This window comes from Fusarium vanettenii (assembly GCF_000151355.1).
Source record: "Fusarium vanettenii 77-13-4 chromosome 2 genomic scaffold NECHAsca_18_chr2_1_0, whole genome shotgun sequence".
In the NCBI taxonomy this organism is placed as follows: Eukaryota; Fungi; Ascomycota; class Sordariomycetes; order Hypocreales; family Nectriaceae; genus Fusarium; species Fusarium vanettenii.
This window is the reverse complement of record NW_003315867.1, coordinates 291,454-307,427: the sequence shown is the minus strand read 5'-3', so window position 1 is coordinate 307,427 and position 15,974 is coordinate 291,454. Positions and strand designations below refer to the sequence as shown.

The window sequence follows — 15,974 nt, the reverse complement described above, 5'->3', positions numbered from 1 at the left end:
GGAACAACTTCACCTGGACACGTTGACTGGTTCGCCCAGAAATGAAAACGGCGTTGATGAACATGAAGAGTCTCGACAAGACCTGGCTCAGCAAGACGTCGTCACTACGCCACCGCAGGAGACGCCACAGCCAGAGGATGGACCGGACGGCGGGGAGCAGAACGCGGTCCCGAAAGCAAACGGCGATAAATCCACGTCTACCCGTGACCCTGCTTTGACTGCCAAGGAAGCCAATCCCAGTGAGCCGACAACCAACAATGACAAGGCTGTCCAAAATGCTCCCATCATTGTGGAGGATGACTCTTCTTCTGATTCCGAGATTGAAGATCTTGTGAACTTTCACTCACTCAACAACCCGGCCGATCTCATCGCATCCGGAAACGACTTTTTGCGACCGAATTCTCGAGACTCACTTTTGGATCTTCTTCAAGACAAGGATCTCGGCGACGCCGCTGCAACGGCAAACGGCACACTACCTGCGATGCCGACCTACCAGTCAGTCCCCAACCAGCCAGCTCCCGAGACGTCGTCGCGCAATCATGTTCAGGAGCCCAGGTCTGAGCATCAAATAGGAACCAGCCCTTCAATGAATACCGTCGGTTCATTTAGGACTATCCTTCCGGCAACGAACGCTTCCACGGAGAAGGCAATTCCTACAAAGAATTCATCACTTTTGATCAACCTGCGTCTACCAGTCACAGCGACGGCAGCTGGTAGCCCCAAACCATTCCCAGCACCTAAGCCCGGGATTTCCAGAACCAAATCATCACCGATTCCAGCTAGCTTGATGCCGGATAATGAGTATCTCCAACAGCTAGCTGCCCAAGCGGTCGTGTCCACACATTCGGAACTCTTCAAGAAAACGGAGCTCCCTCGAAGCCAGTCAAGACAGACAAGTTCGAGCTTTGCAGCTACACCACGGTCTTTTGAGATGCGTCCAGAGAATGCCCGGGCGGAGAGTGTGCCGCATCCAGCACGGAGCAGCAGTGGGTTCTTTGACGCTGTGCTGGGTCCGCGAGCTGGGTTTGTTGAACCAAATGGGAGGCCCCAGTCGTCGTCGGGAAGCCCGCGTTTCTAGATCAATATCCTGTTTCTGACACCAGGAAGCGATGTAACTATGAGCACGCTACGCTCACGCCGTTCTTTTAATACCTTTTTCTTTGTCCTCTTCTCTTCACAAATGGAATGCCTTCGCTGAGAGTTTGGTGTTTGGTTTGGAAAATGGCTGTTGGAAGGGATATTGGAATCACCCATAAAACATGGATCTCATAGTTGTAATGGATGTGCGCATGTCGGTGCAATTTTTCAAGAACTGGTGCTGGGCGCAGAGGAAGTTGGTACCGATATCTGGCTCAGCCAATCATGACAGGGGCATGACAGGTCTCCCCAAAGCCGCCTGTAAGACTCTGTACCTTTGTCTACCAAGAACATCACCATCTTCCACGCTCTGAATTACACTACCTCTGTAAAAAGCAGGTGTAGTATACTGCATCCATGCCTAGAAAAGTATGCATTCTCTCCCAATCTCTCGCTCGCTCACAACTTCTGACGTATTGGCGGGGTCTGATGTAGAACCGAATTCCCGCCACTGCGGCTCAGAACCGCGAGAACCAGCGTCGCTCACGGGAGCGGCATCGGCAATTCGTCGAGGATCTTCAACAACGGCTTCAGGAATACGAACGCAGAGGTGTAGAGGTCAGCGTTGAGATGCAGCGCGTGGCTAGGGCCGTCGCCTGGGAGAATAAGCATCTTCGTGGTCTGCTCAATCTTAGGGGAGTCTCGCAGGACGAGGTTGACCATCACCTGGCTCTGGCAGTATCTGTTGGCTCTATACCGGACCTAGGCTCTTGGGAACCTCTAATGGGTGGCAGTGATCCATCTCCACCTGAACAGAGTGTGAGGGAGCAGCCAGACTCCGGTCCCTTGGGCAGAACTCCAGAATTCCCCTCGCCCCCGAGCACGCCCTCCTCGAATCCCTCTTCATTCTCGCCACGTCGATTACTGGCCACCTCATCCAGCGCAAGATCCCCTTCATCCAAAGACACGTCATCGTCAGGTACGGAAGAGGCGTTAGACTGTTCGGCCACCAAAATCCATAGCCACGAAAACCGCGACCCCTCCCATGCACACACCACCCAGAACGCAGAATGTGCCACTATACCGCCAATCTCTGATGATAGCTGGTCAGAGTTGGGTGACCAGACAGAGATACTACCACAAGTAACTGAATGCTTTTGCCCACCCAACTCACCCGCTTCCATCTCGGGCCACTGGGACAAAGGGCTGTCTTGCCAAGCAGCAGTCGAAATTATATCTGGGCTGCGTAGTAGCCTTGACTCGGACCGGATCCGGCATTTATTGCGCTGTAAAGAAGGGAATGACTGTCTTGTATACAATTCCAGTGTTTTCCAAATCATAGATACGTTTGCGTAGGTAGTTCAAATACGGTCATTATCTAGCTACTACCACAAGGTTACATGGCGTATGTTCTACTCTTGCATTCAGTTCAAGATGCTCCCACTCTAATCTGTTTTCTATCTTTGGGACACAAGCTGGTGGCTTAGAAGCCACAACTACCTGTGCTGCTAAGCCCCTGACTACCGGAATGTCAACCACAAGGCGACTAAGTTTACCAATCATGAGACGGACACAACAGCCTCCTGAAGCCCAATGCCTCACCGCAAGGAAAATATACTTTGATTACGACTGCAGTTCTGTTCGGCTTACGTATGTAGTTGTCCTGGTAGTATTGCGGCCGTCATGCCCCACATGTGATTGGGTAGCTACTCGAGGACCGAGTGCTTGACCGCAGTATCCAATGAGAACTGGGGCATGACAGACACGTCCTGCAGTCGTGTAACCGCAATCGAGGTCACATGCGAGGCTTTAAAAGGCTGGTAGCTCCCCAAGAGCGAGCGCCTAAGCCATCAAATGCCATCAGCACTTGCCAATGTTCCAGAGGTTCAGTCTTCGCCGAGCTTGTTGGTGGTGTCCTAAAGGCCGACCCAGCAGTCACCAACGCCACAATGGCTTCACAACAGCAGGCCAGTATAGTTCCGTGGCATGCCAAGTATCCAGCTCCAGAGCATCAGCCAGGAAGCTTGACGCGTGAGCAGCTTCTCGAGCTGATGAAGCAAGTTGGCGATGTGGCCGGTGCGGACTTTTTGCTCGTCGATTTACGACGGAATGATCATGAGGTGAGCCTGAACTCGGTCTCTGCTATCTATCACTTAGCTATTGTCACGATGGCGCTGACTTGAGAGACTTCAAGGGCGGCACGATCCGTGGCTCCATCAATCTCCCGGCCCAAAGCCTGTACCCTTCAATCCCAAGACTTTATGACATGTTCAAGGCTAGAGGTCTGCGCAAGGTCATTTGGTATTGTTGTGAGTACTATTACCTCCAGCGAGGCCAGCTTATGGTCTTTCGAGAGGCAATTTTGGGAGATAGTGGACTCTAACCCCATCTCGCTAGCCTCATCACGCGGCCGCGGTCCGCGAGCTGCGGGCTGGTTTAGTGACTATATCGCCAGCTGCGGGGACAACGAGATGGAAAGTGTAGTTTTACAGGGGGGAATCAAGGGCTGGGCCACGGCGGGCGACAAATTTGTCGAGTGGATGGACGAGTATGACCCTTGCTTTTGGTCTGCCAAATAACCTGTGTACCTATGGAGAACGGAAAACTGAGCTGTATGAGCATGGACAGTAGGGCGTGTTTTAAAAGATCATGAATAAAGTTGAAACTACACTGATATGGCAGGCGATTCTGCCCATTTACAAACCTTTGTCAACCCATCATTGCAGGGCCTTGTTGGCAGCTTTGATGGATGGCAGGTCCAGAATATGCTCATACACTTTCTTCCCCTTTCCTTCGAGAAGGTCCCTGGCGTAAGTCTCCAGCGTAATTCCGACGAACTCGGGATAGAGATCCTTAGCGAGTAGGTATCCGAGGTACTGGGCATTTTCAGGAGTATTGTCTCCACGGACACAACAAGAATGCCAGTACTGCAGCTGCGACAACGTTACGAAGTCGACTGAATCGGGGGCTGGGTTCTTTTCTTCCCATTCGCGGACTTGAGCTTCGACTTCCGCAGCAGGGACCTTTGTATCAAGTTAGCTCATCAGACTAACCCAAAGATAGCAGATAGACTTGCATATTTACGATGGAGCTTCTCACCGCTCACTCTCTCAGCTATATCGTACACCTGGTTAAAGGTCAAGACTTCGTTGTATGCAAAGACCATGCGATTCAGGGTTCGAGGATCGGAGATGATTCGGGCAGTATATGGCCCAACGTCGCGCAGGTCGGTAAACGCTACCGGCACGTTCCCGTCGATTGCAATGCCATCATTGGTTTCCATGACTGCATAGTCGATGCGGCCGGATGGGAGCCGGGGAAGATTGACCTGATACCACCAGCCAACGTCGATAATAGTGTATGGGAGCTTGATCTTCTTGATATGATTGAGAGTCTCCTCTTTCTGCAAGCTCATGTTAGGTCATTCTAAAAAAAGATGCTAATTCTTTTGCGTACCAGTTCGCGAAGTCGAAGAGCGCCTGTAGGTGGTGCAACAGTTGCAAAGAAACAGGGCACGTATCGTTGAACACCTACAGCCTTGGCGGCATTGATAAGGGGTATCTCGGCCGTCACACTGGCTCCATAGATGGTCGAGATTACGACCTCAATACCTGTAAGCACTTTCTTCAATTCTTCCTCGGAGCCCGCGAGGTCGGCAGCGACAATGTTGACCCCTTTCTCGGCTAGCTCAAGAACTTGAGGTTTCTGCAACGACGACGGCCTTGTGAGGGCTGTGACTTCCTGAGTTGAAGGCGTCAGTATCTCAGCTCAAAAGGCAGGCGGAGGATTTAGGTTCCTCACAAATTTCGGCGTCGTTGACTCGAGAAGGGCCTTGACAATGACGGAGCCTGTCTGGCCTGTTGCGCCAACAATTGCGACCTTCATATTCGTGGGATACGGTGGGGGATGAATCTTTGCTTAGATGATTGATGCCTTGATAATAAGTTTTGGGTCAGCGTATTTCACTATTTATACACATTTGACCACGATGGTTGCCCTTGAGCTACCGGGGTCTTGACGGACTCCGTCCGTGGGTGTTAACGTTACAAAGCAAGATTGAGCATGAGATATGCACTGGCCACACCGCCATGACCGAGATGAACTTCGTAGAAACAGCTGAGCCTTCTCATATGACTCGTGCACAAAGGATAGGATGCGGGCATTATGTCCGCATTTCAAACCCGAGATGGTTAGAGCTACAATTAGAAGCTAGCACTACCCAAAAGCAACGTTGATTAATGTTCGCCCGCCCATGATTCGCCCGTGATTCGTCCGCCGCTTAGGTATCTAACCATTCTGTCCGTTCGTCACAGCTATCCTTAGCCTTTACTCTTTGTTCGGTGTCTATAGACCTTTGGTCTTTATCTTCTTCGCCATCCACATAAGAAACTCGCCGAATACAGGGGAAAGACGACAAGCTTTGCCACTAATGCAGGTTGATGACAGCTACATACGCTAGCCTCAAGTGGGCAAGATCAGCCGATTATCGCGCGGAGGTAACTCCATGAAACGATGAGAAAAACTGCTCCTATTATTAATCCTCAAGCACCGTCTGCCGCTGTCATCAACCTACATTTGAACCAGCCTGAGTATTGTAGCGTTGGTCATCCTCGAATGGTTCACCACCTCACCCTGCATCAATCAAGTATGGCCTACCTCAGCCGTGCTGGCTCCCAACAAGACCGCATCGCGGATAGATGGGTCAGGTATGAGGACGATTGGTCGGGCATATCGGATACGAAAGAAAGAAGGAGGGTCCAAAATCGCCGTAACCAAAGAATCCTCAGTATGGCGCGATGGTTGATCTAGACATGTTTCAGCGTGAAAGCTAACGCTATGCAGGATTGAGGAGACGAAGGGAACTTGGCCAAGGTGACAGTCACGGTACCAAAGGCCAACAGCGTATTCCAGCTCCCGAAAATTCCAGCTCTCTGGCACACTGGAGATACGAGGACTCTAACATAAGAGCCGTAACCGTCGCTATTGAGAAACTCGGTGTTCTTAATGCCGAACCAGAGCATGATGGGATGATCCTCCAACGTTTCGAGGCGTTTGCACAGCAGCTCTACATAATACACTCTCCACGAGTTACAATCTTGCCGATACTATCCCAGTTCAACTTCATCCGAGCTTTGCTGGCCAACATGGACACCCTGGGTGTCTCGTCTAGGGAAATGGGCCACAACGATCTGTCTCCGTTTAATTCGCCAAACTATCATCGACACCGAACTTCAACACAACTTCCAGACGGGCTACGACCAACAGATCTTCAATGCTCCACATTACACCACCCATGGATTGATCTTCTCCCTTTTCCCGAGATGCGTGACAATTTGTTCCGACGAGGCTTAAACTGCTTCAATGAGGAAGAGCTCTGTCACGCCGTTCGTGGACGCATTCCAGACCATGACCCAGGCATGCTTATTTGGGGGGAATCTTGGGATCCAAAAAATTGGGAAGTAACAGAAGCCTTTGCCAGAGCCTGGGGCTGGACCTTGACTGGCTGTTGGAGCCTTCTACGTTCTACCAATGAGTGGCGAGCCCGACGGGGCGAGAAGCCGCTGTTTAGCCTTCCCACATGAGCCTTTCAGACGGCAAATCAGAGTAGTGCCGGACTTGACGGCATCGCAAGTAGCAATATAAAGTGAAATCCAGACATCATTTCTAATCAACGACCCACATCACTACCCGGTCACAGGTCAACGCTAAACTCTACAGTCTAGGTAGTGTCCTCCAAGGAAATAACGGGATGATTAGGCTAGTGTATTTATGCAGCTGTCATCAGCCCGCATCCCCGATTCTATCAAACTCCGCAGAGTCTAAAAACATGAAACGAAACATGGGCCTTGCTGGTGCATGAATACCGGTAACTCTACGGCGTTGAAGTTTACTTACGTGAGAACGGGAGACACCTCCTGCCTCCACTGTAGTGAGGTGAGTAGGCGAGTGCTTATCAAGCATTTTGTTCCTCCAGCCTCGGAGACATGCTAACACTGAGTGTGAAGAAACAGCACTCTACGTGGCTTCATATCCATATGCCGATCAAACGTGAAAAGGGGCCTATAGATATAAAGGGTGCGGGACTCCACTTATTCCAATTTTCCCTATCATCCTTCCTCCCCATCCTCCATTCCAGACGACTACCCCTCGTATATCTACGGACCGTACAACAGAGGAATCCCCATTCTTCCCAACTCCCAACGCCAAAACAACGTTCAACGATGTCAAAGGTAGCGATATTCCACCAACTGGGCGGGCCAGAGGTGCTGCAGATCGACGAGGTTGCCTTCGAGGATCCAGCACCTGGTGAGCTACTGTTGAAGGTCAACGCCATAGGGATAAACCGCATGGAAGTCTTCTTCCGTGCCGGTGGCTTCGGCCCCCCCAAATCACTTCCTGCAATGCTCGGGTCGGAATGCGCTGGGACAGTCCTGGCCATCGGCCAAGGCATCACTGGGTTCGCCATCGGGGATCACGTGGCCACCATCCCAGGGTTCACGAGCGTTCCGGGTTTCGCTGCCGAGATGACAGGCCACGAATGCGCCGTGTATGGCGAGAAGGCTTATGTGCCGGCCGAGATGGCGGTGAAGATGCCCAACGACATGTCGTTTGTTGATGGCGCTGCTTTATGGATGCAGTACAGCACAGCCTGGAACAGCATGGTTGACACGGCCAAGCTGCAAAAGGGCGAGTACGTTCTGCTCACGGCGGCGACGTCGTCGGTGGGAATTGCGGCGGCCCAGATTGCCAAATCTCTAGATGCCATCCCGATCTGTACAACCAGAAGTCAGTCCAAGGTCGCTGCACTGAAGTCGCTCGGAATCAAACATATCATCGTGACGGATGAGCAGGATATAGCCACGGAAGTGGCACGCATCACCGGCGGCGTCGGCTGCCGCGTCATCTACGACCCGATTGCCGGCAAAGGTGTCAGCGAATTGCTCGATGCGGTTGCAGTCAACGGCATGATCCTTATCTACGGTGTTCTAGACCTGGCCCCGGCCACGATCGACCCGCTGAAGGGCATGGCCAAGTTCGCAACCATCAAGTTTACAGCCGTGTTTCAGACACTATTGAACGCAGAGAAGCGCGCCAAGATGGTAGAGTTTGTGCTTGATGGTGTGGCAAACGGGTCGCTAAGGCCCATCGTGGATAAGACCTTTACGTTTAAAGATATTGCTGAGGCGCATCGCTATCTCGAGAGCAATCAGCATATTGGAAAGGTAGTGGTAACAGTTGATTAAAGTGTCTGAATTTGGAAAGGGAACGAGGGAAGAGTGATGGTGGAGGCAGTCCAGTGCAGTTTAAATTAAAGTCGGACTAGAAATGCGTCTGAAAGCAGTTTTATAACTTTCCATCTCCCTACAAACATGCTTATAGCATCATAATAACCACACGCGAAGAATAATCCTAAGTTCAGGAGACTGATACAATACCTCCTAAGCTGAGCACCTTGGGCTCCTAAAGGGATGGGAAAGGTAGGATGAAAGGGGTCAATATGAAAATACTTATATAAGCCTTATCTTTTTGAGCAAGTCTTCAGTGGGAAGCAACTCAAAAAACCCTTTCGTACTTTCCTTGATAATATGGAAGTACAACAAATCTACTTGCTTCAAACTGCTGCATTTCAAGCTCGTCGGAAGTGCCCAATGGCAGGATATTGACGCCCCCGCCTTGGGACGTCACGTGGGAGCTGAATGAGGCCTTATCTCCTCTTCTGAAGTTCTGACAACCACCACGTCAGCACTACAGAAGAAGATAGGTTAAAGCTCAAGAAAGTTACATATGGCGACCTCGATCGATACTGGCCAGCCGTTTACCAAACTTTGTGGCCGCTGCGCCGTGCTGCAGCTGGTAGACACACCAGTGGATGGCATCCCTGCAGGCCCCGAGAACCAAGAACGAGAGACTGACCTGGACTGGGAAGCCGAGCGGACTCCTAGCAGCTTGTACGAGGTCTTTGATGGTTCTGATTGCGAATCATGTGCCTTTTTCAAGCGAATTATCTTTTGGTGGGACATTGAAGACAAACCACCGACTATTTCGTCAGAGACAACCGTCCGTCTATCACTCCACCATGTTTTCGGTCCAGACGATGCTCATGGGTATGGATTGAGGGCTATTCGCATCAAACTCAGACATGGTACGAACTATTAACGCTTAATATTGCAACGGCCGCTGACAGAGACCCAACAGACGACCAGGAAGACATTCATCTTGACTGTCCTGTCACAGCAGTCGAGGATGACAACACGTTGTCACATGGACTCCGACCGCCTCTATCCCACATCAGTGAAGACACTGTACGCTGGATGAAGTCTAAGATGGATTCATGCGTGTCTCATGATCACATTAATCCGCAAAGAGCCTTCATCCCCGACCGACTCATTGAGGTTGAACCAGATCGACTCCGATTGGTCCTTACTAAAGATATGGCCAAGTCAGACTTAGAGATCCCGCATTATATCGCCCTCACGTACTGTTGGGGTCCTGAGCCACATGCTAGTAAGCAACTGAAGACAACCAGCCTCAATCTCTCGCAGCATCTGGAGACAATCCCAGAGCCCCTCTTGCCACAGGTAATTCAGGACTCTGTGAGCCTGGCCAGGGCCTTGTCTATCCCGTTTCTTTGGGTTGATGCTTTGTGCATCCTACAGGATGTGTCTACAGACTGGGAGAAGCAGTGCGCAGTCATGGAGCGTATTTATGGCAATGCGTACGTCACAGTTGCCGCCGCTGCCTCCCTGAACTGCGAGCAAGGATACCTCCAGAAAACCGACCGAGTCATCATCCCTCTGAACCCCCACCCCAGCAACAACGCTCTCGCCTTTGCCGTGTACTCTCCCCTCTACAAGGCTTCCACCGGAGAAGAGCTCGTCATCAGCCCCTGGCTTGAGAGAGGATGGACATTCCAGGAACGCATCACGGCAACCCGCCTGCTGATGTTTTCCAAAAGAAACATTCACTTCAAGTGTCCATCATTTAGTGAATCGATGGGAAGGAATCAGGATACATATGATGCAGATTTCCGCATGCTTGGCCGCGATAAGCTTACTCCCGACGACAAACTCCGGACCTACGAAGAGTGGGATGAAACCATTGCCCAGCTCAACCCTGACAGGGCCCATTTCACTCGGGAAACGGATCTTCTCCCTGCGGTTGCTGGCCTCGCAGCTCTATTCCAGAAAGAGCTGGACGACGAGTATCTGGCCGGTCTATGGAAGAACAATCTCCATCGGGACCTCAACTAGACTTTGATGGTCGCAGACGAAATCAGTTACGAGGCCCTCCTACAAAGACTGGAAAACCCCTCTCCCTATCTTGCTCCCTCGTGGAGCTGGGCTAGTCTACGCCGCTACTTCTGGTTCGACTTGAATCATCCAACTCTAATGGCTGATTGCCGACCTGAATACACGGATCTAGTGCCCAACATCACCCCTCGCGGCTCAACCGTGTTTGGTGAAGTGAGCCATGGCGCACTGAACATGACGGCCAAGGTGTACGTCGGAACTCGGAAGATAGTATACAGACAGGTCTACCCGGCATTTTCCGCACCGCAAGACGCTGTTCGGTTGGATGGGGAGTATTTCGCCCACATCAAGACCGACTGCATTGTTGAGGACTTCTTCGCGGCATCGGAGATCCCCGAACTCGTCACTCCTATCAGTTTCTTGCTAATTGGGAGCACGATACGACGGAATTCAGATGCAAACTACTTCTCATCGAGGCTTTCCGACAGCTCCTTGACACTTGGAGACGATCACGAAGTGGCTTATAGCCATGCGTCATCCGATTCCGAGTCAACCAGTGCCCCGGAGTGGACGAGCGAGGAGGTTGAGGATCCAGCTAATAGAACGGCATATGGGTTACTCATTCACCCCACGGGGAATCCAGACGAGTACTATCGGGTTGGAACGTTTCTTTCGAAACCTTTCAGATCCGGAGGTCTATCATTCTTTAACAATCTCGAGCCCAGGCGAGTTAGACTTGTATAAGACTTTAGATTAAATAAGAAACTGTCAGCTCCGAGAAATAAGAATAAGTAACTATTATAGCGCCCCTGCTATCTACAGCATGAAGGCTTTTAAGAAACAAGGGTGTAGTTCAGTTAGATAAGTGAGATCCAATCTGATGGCTTAAAACACGCTTCGCCCTGCAAGGCATCCAAAGGCGCCCGTTGGGCTTTCTGCAAGGCATCCATTTTCCACTTAAGAGCACAGCCCCGTACGAGCAGGCGACCATTTCAACCAACATGATCTACCACTGTTCCTCGCCATTCATCTAAGGTCATATCTCGCCCCCTCACAAAGATCCATCAACTCAACTTTCTTTATATTCACAGCCACCAAATTTAACCATGTCCATCTATACCACGCACCCTTTGCTACCAGGCAAGACCCATATCCGGCTCCTACGTATAGTACCAGGGTCTTCCAACGACGAAATACATTGCACTGTCAATACTTTTGACATCAACACGGCTCCCAATTATCACGCGCTCTCATACGAATGGGGACCAAAATCTCCTTTGGCGCTTATCCATGTGATGGGCCAGCCAACAACAATTCGATCGAATCTGTTCAACTTTTTATCCCGTCTCAAAGTGCATGCCTCGCATGGCTACCTGTGGTGCGACTCCATCTGCATCGACCAGGCCAATGACTACGAGCGCAGTCACCAAGTTCAGTTGATGAACCAGATCTACCGCAAAGCCCAGTCTGTCCTAGTGTGGCTAGGCGAAGCGCGCGACAACAGCGACATGACCCTTCGCACCATCCGCATATTAAGCACTTGCAACGACAATGCATCTAGAGCTGCCTACTCAGCAGATCGAGCGACAGTGTGGCAAGGCATCGTTAACCTCTCCAAACGGAGGTACTGGACAAGAATCTGGATCGTCCAGGAAATCACAGTGGCACGAGACGTCGAGATCTTTTGCGGAAGCGAAGTGGTTCCGTGGTCAACATTCGCTGCAGCGTGCAAGTCCCCTCCGCACCATGTCACGGCATGGACTTCGGACCTGTGGGCTCCGTTGGCTGAAGACAAAGGAGTTGGACAGAATGGCGAGCAAACAAAGCGACACTGTGCGACAAGCGAACTCTTCCACAGCACTATGTACGGGCTCATTCGCTCGCAGAGGCGCTGGCCGACCCATAGGGAATCTTTCGCAACCCTCTATCAGCGTTACAAAGATTCCGGTTGTGAGGACGGCCGGGATCGGATATTTGCTTTGTTGGGCATAGCAACTGAGGTCACGTTCGAGCGCGGATACAATGCCGAGTACCACAGGACCAAGGAGGAGACATTCTTTTCCCTTGTTGCCTGGGGAGGAAAGGGGGCAGTCAAACTGAACTCCCGCATTGAGTTTGCGCGTCTGACCGCCGAGGCCATGGAATTGACGTGGCCGCACCATCAGTTGGAGTCCAGCCTTGAGGTAGAGTCTCAGAGGTCTCCCAGCTTCTTCAAGTGGGTTCACCAACCCTTGGCGATATCCTTGCGATGTTCCCGTCGCGGGAAATGGCCGTTTCACAGACAACTAGAGACGACTGGGGCGACAATTTTCACGGCAGACTCAGGGGCCGAGGTTCATCTTCCACGCGGTGCAAACGAACACGATGCGTACCTTGACTTGTATGAGTTTGGGTTTGAAACTTCCAATGTTTGTCTCGCATGTCAGGTCACTCGGCAAAATTCCTGGACAGTTGTGGGTAGAGTGTATTATGCCAAACCAGTGAGTGAGGTCCGACAGCGTGTGCCTAGTGTCTTCCAAGGATTGACCATAGCTGCCGATGGAACCGGCGGCTTTGGAGTTCAGCTCGAAAATGTCGCTCAATTCATGGAGCTCTTCCTTGACAAATGTGACGTTAGGCCAACCCGGGGAGTGGGCCTGAGCTCGCTCTTCACTCGCGCAAGGGGGGCAGGGACACTGAGAAGGGTGAAGGAAAGTAAAAATAGGAACTTGGAAGAAGTTCTCGAGAAACTCAAAATCGCTAGTTCGTTGAATTTGGACACGTGGAAGGGAGGAGGTGGGAGTGTTAACGGGGTGGACGATGATTCTGTTGATGCGGACTTGGATAAACTCCTGGATCCGTCGGAAGAGTTGGCGAGCTCTCGAGTACCCTCCACATCCGTCGAGAAGCCCAGGAAGCGAGACTGGGCGTCTCCTAACTCCCCATCATCTGGCATGTTGCTAGTTAGTGGGCGGAGTTTTACAGGACAGGGCTTGGAAGCACCACGGCGGTACGGCGGCCCCGATCGACGCAGCTAGAGTGAATGACGACACAAGATACCTAAACACGAAAATGACAGTAGTTAACAATGACTTCACTGTTTGAATAGTTCCTGGCCCATGTACGAAGAGTGGCACTATCTCACCCCCAACGGGAGGGCACCCATTGCGCTTGATGCTGCAAAAATGCACAGATATTCAGCCGAGTTATGGCTACCTTATATCACGAATTGGGTCAAAACAAAGATAAATATACCAAGACGTGGTTATATGAGCAGCTGGTTAATAAGTAATATCTAAGGCTAAATCTCTATCCCGATGATTCAAGAGCATTTTATGAAGAAGATGAAATATACTTCAAGACAGTGAATATCAGGAAGAAGATAAGGGGAACGGTGGGTTACCATGAGCCATACACGCTCAATCAGTTGGCCATGACGGACACTCTAGAGAGCAAAAAGTCACAGCGTCCATCAGCATCAATATCCTTCATCTGAATTGGCGTGCTCGAGTTGATGTATAGAATCTCGCTGGATGAGCCGTACTCGGGCCATTTAACGTCTAATGATGAAAGCTCAATGTTAGGGTCACCGTTGATGATGAACGACGAGTAGTACTGCTGTAGTTTTCGACCAATCTCTGCCCCCACAGAGGTATCATTTGCAGAAATGGCTTGAGTTGGGAAAACCAAGTAAGTATAAGCTCCGTGGTAGGCAGTATCGTAAGTCGGATACCCATAGATGAGCTTGTACACAGGTTGAGCACCATGAGGATCAGCCAAAGAAAAGGCCTCGGCGGCAGAACTGGCGAGACGGTAGGATGGACACTGGATAAACGCATCTCCGGTGACGAACTCGGCCCTTTGCTGTGTGGTCTTGTACGCGAATGGGCCAACTGCTTCAGGGGGGTAATAGTCTTGGAGTCGGCCAAAGAAGTTCGCACCACCGTTGAAAAGTTGCTGTACGCGATCTTGATACTGTGCTTCAGTGGTGATATCTTGAGGAGTAAACGCGAAGCCCTCGTTTCCGTCTCGCGTCGTCAAAATGGGAACCTTGGCGAAATGCCCAGCCTCTGCCTCTCGTGTTGGAAAGTCCTGGATGTAGTGTCCATCGATTGCAGGTGAGAAATAAAACATTCCATACAGAGTATTGGCAGATAAGAGGGCCTTGTTCTGGGCACGGTTGTACTCGTCTGCGGACAAGCCTTGTAGACAGGAAAGATCGCTACAGTTTGAAGCAGACAAAACCTCTTGATACTGCTGTTCAAGCTGGCTAGGGCTGAAGATGGTCGGTACCCAAGGATACTCGGCTATCGCAGCTCGATAGGGGGGATTCTCCTCTCCGCCGTTCCATATGAGTTGGTGAAAGACTGAACCGCCACCAGCTGATCCGCCGCTGATAGTGACTTGGTTTGGGTCACCACCAAACGAAGCAATGTGACGTTGAATCCATTCCAGAGCGAGTCGCTGATCGTGTAGCCCGGCATTAAGTGTCCCGTTTCCTGCGCCGCCAAGAAACCCAAAACCAGATAGGCGGTATTGAATGTTTACCACGATGAACTGGCCTGGTGCTGCAGCCATGAAAGCTGGGGATGGTATAGTTGTGCTGCCTCCCGCCACGTAGCCTCCTCCATGAATGATGACCAGTACAGGAAGACTCTCAGACACGGGCTCGCCCGGAGCATAGATGTCCAATAGTAGACAGTCTTCGCTCTCTTGACGGTTTCCAAAGTGATTGCTGGCTGCTTGGAATTCTTTCGCCTCGGGGCTTTCTGGAGACCACCCAGGCCACCCTTGATAACAGATGGGACCAAAAGTAGTCGCGTCAAAGGTGGACTCTCCTCCAGACTCTGCAGTCTCAATGCCTACTGGGGGTTTGAAGCGTCGATCTCCAGTGGGCGCTGCACCATATCGGATGCCTAGCCACGCGTTGATGGGTACGGCTGATGAGGTCAGTCGAGTTCCTTGAACCTGAAGATAGCCCAGGTCCACTGGTTGACCGTCGGGTCCTGAAAAGTTCGCATAGCTGGGAGCCGTGTATTGAGAAGTTGATAGATTTGCAAATGCGATTGCTGAGAAAAGAGAGGACCACGTTGGTGGATGCATCCTGCAGAGAAGGGGGGTCTACACAAGGTCAGAACAGTGTCCGTGGGGTTGGATGGAACTCAATCATACGGGCGGACTTTCTTAGCTATATAGGTACCGCACAGCAGTCAGTCAATGCGGATGAGACGAGATTGCTGTTTCCGACCGAAACTTGGCCAACACTTTTTTGACCAAGCGAATCCGTTGCGCAATGGCCAACGGTTTCTCGCCTCAGTTACGCGGCAACACGCGCTTCAGCCTCATCTTCGCTCTAGGAAATGGGGCAATAGGCATCCAAAAAGTAGGGGGATTCCTTGCTAAATGGGTGCCTGTTTCCGCCAGGCCGCTCCGAAGCGCTCGCCGAGCCTTTTGGACTGAGAGAAAAATGGGTGCCTGAACAGGCTGTACTTTTATTAATGAAGCGAGTTGGTGGATATCCGTGCCCGGGATTAGCGACGGTCATAACTCCGAACTGCTTTCCTTGGCGTATCCCGTCGTATTCGGTTGGCACTTGGAGCGTAAGGCGGGCGTATTAATGAGATGGCCCGTCAGCTAATTAGCACTGGCATGGAAGTCTATTTGGAC

At 51.3% G+C, this 15,974-nt stretch overlaps 7 protein-coding genes across 7 annotated transcripts; 5 read left to right on the top strand and 2 right to left on the bottom strand.

Moving 5' to 3' along the window:
• Window positions 1-3,056: 3,056 nt before the first annotated feature.
• NECHADRAFT_19682 (uncharacterized protein) lies at window positions 3,057-3,644 on the top strand (the record flags this gene model as incomplete). The annotated part of the gene is made up of 3 exons (XM_003046272.1): window positions 3,057-3,197; window positions 3,272-3,386; window positions 3,475-3,644. Coding segments are annotated over 3 exons (426 nt in total), but the record flags the coding sequence as incomplete, so codon positions are not given.
• A 150-nt stretch (window positions 3,645-3,794) lies between these two features.
• Window positions 3,795-4,962, bottom strand: NECHADRAFT_34332 (uncharacterized protein; the record flags this gene model as incomplete). Its single annotated transcript, XM_003045701.1, has 4 exons — window positions 3,795-4,100; window positions 4,127-4,480; window positions 4,534-4,818; window positions 4,879-4,962. The coding sequence occupies 4 exons, from the start codon at window positions 4,960-4,962 to the stop codon at window positions 3,795-3,797; spliced, it is 1,029 nt and encodes a 342-aa protein (XP_003045747.1).
• Window positions 4,963-5,724: 762 nt separating this feature from the next.
• Window positions 5,725-6,659, top strand: NECHADRAFT_34162 (uncharacterized protein; the record flags this gene model as incomplete). Its single annotated transcript, XM_003046271.1, has 2 exons — window positions 5,725-5,876; window positions 5,957-6,659. The coding sequence occupies 2 exons, from the start codon at window positions 5,725-5,727 to the stop codon at window positions 6,657-6,659; spliced, it is 855 nt and encodes a 284-aa protein (XP_003046317.1).
• Window positions 6,660-7,298: 639 nt separating this feature from the next.
• Window positions 7,299-8,321, top strand: NECHADRAFT_33285 (uncharacterized protein; the record flags this gene model as incomplete). Its single annotated transcript, XM_003046270.1, has 1 exon — window positions 7,299-8,321. One exon carries the CDS (start codon window positions 7,299-7,301, stop codon window positions 8,319-8,321), a length of 1,023 nt encoding a protein of 340 aa, XP_003046316.1.
• A 541-nt stretch (window positions 8,322-8,862) lies between these two features.
• On the top strand, window positions 8,863-11,072 carry NECHADRAFT_75912 (uncharacterized protein; the record flags this gene model as incomplete). The annotated part of the gene is made up of 3 exons (XM_003046269.1): window positions 8,863-9,220; window positions 9,313-10,290; window positions 10,345-11,072. The coding sequence occupies 3 exons, from the start codon at window positions 8,863-8,865 to the stop codon at window positions 11,070-11,072; spliced, it is 2,064 nt and encodes a 687-aa protein (XP_003046315.1).
• A 362-nt stretch (window positions 11,073-11,434) lies between these two features.
• On the top strand, window positions 11,435-13,345 carry NECHADRAFT_75911 (uncharacterized protein; the record flags this gene model as incomplete). The annotated part of the gene is made up of 1 exon (XM_003046268.1): window positions 11,435-13,345. The coding sequence occupies one exon, from the start codon at window positions 11,435-11,437 to the stop codon at window positions 13,343-13,345; it is 1,911 nt and encodes a 636-aa protein (XP_003046314.1).
• A 385-nt stretch (window positions 13,346-13,730) lies between these two features.
• Window positions 13,731-15,410, bottom strand: NECHADRAFT_75910 (uncharacterized protein; the record flags this gene model as incomplete). Its single annotated transcript, XM_003045700.1, has 1 exon — window positions 13,731-15,410. One exon carries the CDS (start codon window positions 15,408-15,410, stop codon window positions 13,731-13,733), a length of 1,680 nt encoding a protein of 559 aa, XP_003045746.1.
• Between the last annotated feature and the right edge of the window lie 564 nt (window positions 15,411-15,974).